General features: G+C 42.3%; 1 protein-coding gene across 1 annotated transcript; it reads left to right on the top strand.

Annotated features, from left to right (window-relative positions):
- The first annotated feature begins 246 nt into the window (after positions 1 to 246).
- On the top strand, positions 247 to 2,188 carry LOC109487842 (cytochrome b561 domain-containing protein 2-like). Its single transcript, XM_019791937.1, has 3 exons — positions 247 to 452; positions 966 to 1,003; positions 1,678 to 2,188. The coding sequence occupies exons 1-3, from the start codon at positions 305 to 307 to the stop codon at positions 2,179 to 2,181; spliced, it is 690 nt and encodes a 229-aa protein (XP_019647496.1). The 5' UTR covers positions 247 to 304; the 3' UTR covers positions 2,182 to 2,188.
- The last annotated feature ends 2,603 nt before the right edge of the window (positions 2,189 to 4,791 follow it).

Here is a 4,791-nt window from a genome sequence, read left to right as displayed (position 1 = left end):
GAAAATATCGTGCAATGAACTCGAAAGTGGACTTTGGAACGCCCTAATCATGGCCTCTTGAGGGTGTCCATGGGGGAGGCTGTCTCGTTCATTGCTTTGTACAGTTTTTCTCGTCAAACGATATAATGCACCCAAATACTTCCCCAGTATCAAGTCAGTTCCATTCTGAGTATATGATGTAGCTTTAGGGGTTGTTTTAGTGGAGAAAATGGCCGCCATTTTGACGGAAGTGTTGATAATTGCTTAATCGGTATCCCCGATCTCTCTATCACACCCTCGAGTTTGCGCACTGGGTGCATTGCATATGGCGGAAAGCTCAAATCAGGAAAGAAGAGATTTTTGCCTGAGTTCTGCCTCCTGTTCTCGCCGTTCGTTCGCTCTCGGGATGGTCGCTCACGCCGCGGCCGTGGTTCTTGCCGCCGTAGTGCTGTACACGGCATGGCCTGGATCCAGTAAGACACAGAAATTCGCTTCTTTTTAAGACTTTTAACCATTTTTCAGAGTGTTTGTGTGGGCGGGGCACCACCATCCTTGTTTACGTGTAACTTTATGGGGTTAGAGATCATTTTTACAGCTAATGAAATCATCAGATGATGAAAATATTGGCAGTACCACGTCTTTGCTAAGCTGTTTATCGTTTGATTAATTCTTCGTTTGATCAGCTAACTGCTTCTTCAGACCCAAGAGTTCAAAGGTAAACGACCTGTAGGATAATTCAACATGCCCTCATGAGGACAAGATTGAATGGGCTTCCTCATAGCATAGCTTTCATCACCTTGGTCATAGCATTGTTATCCTCTCTCTTATTTTTTTCTGATCAGGATATTCTGATTAAGACATCCAGAAAATCACAAATCTGAGAAATGATGATATAATTGATACCAGTATGTAGAGATACGCAACTGTTCTGTTGAATTGAGTGTGATCAACGTTGCTATAAAACAGTGATTTCTGTTTGTTTCCAGGTCTATTTTCCTGGCACCCAACTCTGATGGTGATTGGAGTGAGTACTACTACAAATGTATATGTATAGTAGTATGATCAGGGTTGGACAAGTCCCATTGCCCACTTGCCCAGGGCAAGTAAAAGTACTGTTCGGGCAAGTGAATATCCCCCTGTACTTGCCCGATTGGGCAAGTAAATTTTTTGGATGCACCCTACTTTTTAAGTATAGCACCTGCAGTATTTCGACCAAATTTCAAACAATTTTGATAAATAAAGCGCCCAACATTATGAACTCCATTATATTTATAATAAAATAATTTCCTTTCTGCTAGTAAAATGCATAGAAATATGTCATATTTTGGGCAAGTGAAAAGTTGGTTTGGGCAAGTGGAAATGACCAGGTACTTGCCCGATACGGCAAGTGGATTTTTGGAAACTTGTCCAACCCTGAGTATGTGGTTTTAACGTTATCATGGACACTACACCTTTCGAAAAATGTGTACAATGATACAAAGTATACAGTCAGGATTCTTGCTAAGAATTGTCATACCAGAATGATCAAGACGATGATGATTGTGGACATGTATAGACAAAAGCTGTAAAGGCAAATGTAACGTTACATGTATTGTAATGGTTGAGAACTGTTTGTATTTTACTGCTTGTATTTTACTGTGAGTCTGAGAGAAAAGAAATGAAGCTTAACAAGATAAATTTTATCCTCTTTTTTTTCAGTATGGTCTCCTGATGACAGAGGCTATCCTTATGTTCTCCCCGGAGAGCTCCCTCATGATCAACGCCATGCGAAAGTCCAAGGTGCGCTTCCACTGGATCCTGCAAGGTGGCGCTGTTGTCTGCGCTGTGGGAGGCTTTGCAGCCATCTATCTCAACAAGGAGCGCGCGGGCAAGGACCACTTCACATCCTGGCACGGACTCATTGGCATAACAACTGTCATCTACTCCCTTGTGCAATCCATGGGGGGAATCAACCTGCTGTACCCAAAGTTGATGAAAAACTGGATGACCCTAGCACAGTTGAAGATGTACCATGCCACGTTTGGTTTGCTGGGGTATGCCCTGGGGTGCGGGAGTCTGGCACTGGGCATCAACTCTAACTGGTTTTCGCGAGAGGTGGAGGGTGTGTTGTGGGTGGTGTGTCTCTGCTGTCCGGCCATACTGGCCCTGGTCATCATGCAGCAGGTCACCACTGCCTATCTGGGAAGACGAATCAAGATTTAAACCCAAAAAAAATTCCACTTTGGGAGACACTCTACATGTACTCTCCAAGCAGAGGTTGATGGGGGAAGATCGTTACCTTTTTATATATGCCCCTTTTNTGGCGACGCCTCAGGGGCGGAGCCCTTAGTATAGTACTGCGATTGAATTGCCAGGAATTCTAAATATTCCACGCACGCATTCCCTAGGGAATTCATTTTTGGCAACACCTTGCGGGTGAGGTCTTCCCTCCCAGGGAATTCATTTTTGGCAACACCTAGCGGGTGAGGTATTCCCTCCCAGCTGTTTAGCTGTTTTTCAATGACTTTGGAGCTTTTCCGACAGCTTGGACAGCATCATTGTTTGGAATTGAACAAGGTCAGCATTTGAAGTCAGATGTTTCAAAGGAGATGTCGTGATTGTCTGAATATAAACCAATATGTCACCGCGTTTGGTGGTTGTTTTTTCTAGTAGTTTTCCTTCTCTTTATGAAAAGTATGTGTTTGGACATAAGGCCATGTTGATTTGATTATATGGATGACATCCGTGCGCGCATGAATTTTCGACCGTTTCCAAAAAAAAAAGTTTTCAACCATACTGTAAATCATGCAAAACAGTTGCTAAATGAGCAAAAATTTACCATAAGTTGTAAGGAAAACATTTAGAAACGATAACCAATGTCGTAGCCTATAGAATGCCAAAATCAAAGGAAAGAATGTAAAAAAATGAATTCGAAGAGTAGATTATTCGCCATAACATATTCTGTGCCATTTGTTCAACCTTCATGACCACGTAGATTTCATAGTGAAAGCAACTTTTCTTTTTTGCAAAACTTTTTTTTATTCGCACGTGCGCATCAGTTTTGGGGTTCCCAGAGGATGTCATCCATATAATCAAATCAACATATGCATTCAAGTTCTTTTCAATGCAACTTTGTGAGGATAAAGGAAAGACGCAGAGACAAGGCTTTCCGCACACTGGGCACGGGAGACTTTTAAGACGGACTGGCTATGACTATATGATACTGGCTACGTTAACCCTTTCAGTCTTAACTGAGTTATATTTTCCTTCTTGAACTGACGTCCCTTGTCGTAGAAATCCTGTGTCTTTATATTATGTATTACCGCATAACAGTGGTACATCACTTCAGCACACATATTTGTAACCGGACCAATAACAGGGACTACAATAACAGAGAACTGTATAAGTTATTACAAGGGAACTGTTCGGAGTTTCATCAGGTCTTGCACTATCATCCTCTTACAAGTTAGTTAGAGAGTGCAATCGTACCACAGCTCCCACATACACCGATTGTTCAGCATAGTCATGGTTTTCAAAATGTGTACATTCTCCTCGATTCGATTTGAACCGTCATTGGCGAGGTTTTCTAAATACATATAAAATAGGTCATTACAATATATACACTAAGATACCGTAAAACACAGGCAATGTATCACCGTAGTACAGACGTATGTAAGTCATCCTAGTAATCTCTAACTGGTGTAAGGTTTACTGTGGCTAGCAATGCATTACATAGCCTGCACGTGATGGCTCTGCTACTATCTGGTTCCCTCCCATGCTGCCTTCTTTCTGTCGACGATGCTACTACTTAATACACATATGATATCAACATGCTCCTTCTACCATCATCAACAATAACGAAACAAAATTTTACACAAAGGAGACTGGAGTCAGTTGTCATGATCAGCTCTGTGACCGGGAGGCTTGAGTCAGCTGTGACCACGGCTTCTGGCATGTGTGATTGTCCCGGCTATAGCACGGCAACTACCGGCTAGAGCTTGCGCACTAGCTAAGGCACATGGCAACTGTATGGAGAGAAGAAAGGCTGTCATTGGTCTGATAAGGTGTGAGGCTTGTTGCTAGTGTCAGGACAAAACAAAAGACAGGACTTCACACATTGAAGGTATCTATACATGAAATACACTCCTACCATTATTGTATATGATACCTGACAAAACTCAAGTTTAAATGGCTACCCTCTATCCACGGCAAGTTAGTCAACAGTAATATGCCTCACACCGCGCCTCATAAAGATCTCGGCCAAAACATATCGTGGTGCGAACGTCACAGCAAATGGTAGCGGTTTGAAATGAGTCTTCAAAACAAGGTGTACATTTCCTAAACAAGTCATCGAAACGTAGAAAACAGTTGAAGACAAGGCTGATATAGAATGTGCGTCAAAAGTACACTTGACATGACAGCTGTTAACTGCATAAGTAGAAGTCCTTCCGCGCTTCATAAATTAACTTAGCCAAAACTGGCCGACGTTACCAAACATCCACACCCTGTAGAATTATCGATAAAGGTACGTAATGAACTCACCTTTTTTATGTCTGTATCCCTGGTTGAGAGAAGGCAAAGGGGCTACGTATCTCCACGCCCGCCGGCCTGGGCAACTGTAGGGAAACAGCTGTGATTAGCCTCGTGTCATTATCGCGGGAACTGAAAAGGAGGAAACAAACGCTTATAACCTTACTTCTTTACCTGTAAATATGTTAAGAAGTGGCTTCCTTATTTTGGCAAGAAGGTAGCTTCGTTTCCTATTTGAAGATTTCGCTTCTCATTGAGCCTTAGGACTCGGCTACTAAAATCTGAAGTTTGTTTAGTATAAAC

This window comes from Branchiostoma belcheri, unplaced genomic scaffold (assembly GCF_001625305.1).
Source record: "Branchiostoma belcheri isolate BF01 breed outbred unplaced genomic scaffold, Haploidv18h27 scaffold111, whole genome shotgun sequence".
NCBI lineage: Eukaryota > Metazoa > Chordata > Leptocardii > Amphioxiformes > Branchiostomatidae > Branchiostoma > Branchiostoma belcheri.
This window is presented reverse-complemented; position numbering and strand designations above follow the sequence as displayed.

Bases quoted from the DNA above. Each gene is read 5' to 3' on its own strand.
- LOC109487842 (XM_019791937.1), top strand. From the start codon at position 305: ATGGCGGAAAGCTCAAATCAGGAAAGAAGAGATTTTTGCCTGAGTTCT. The intron at 453-965 runs GTAAGACACAGA...GTTTGTTTCCAG, and splicing joins CACGGCATGGCCTGGATCCA to GTCTATTTTCCTGGCACCCA. The intron at 1,004-1,677 runs GTGAGTACTACT...CTTTTTTTTCAG, and splicing joins CAACTCTGATGGTGATTGGA to TATGGTCTCCTGATGACAGA.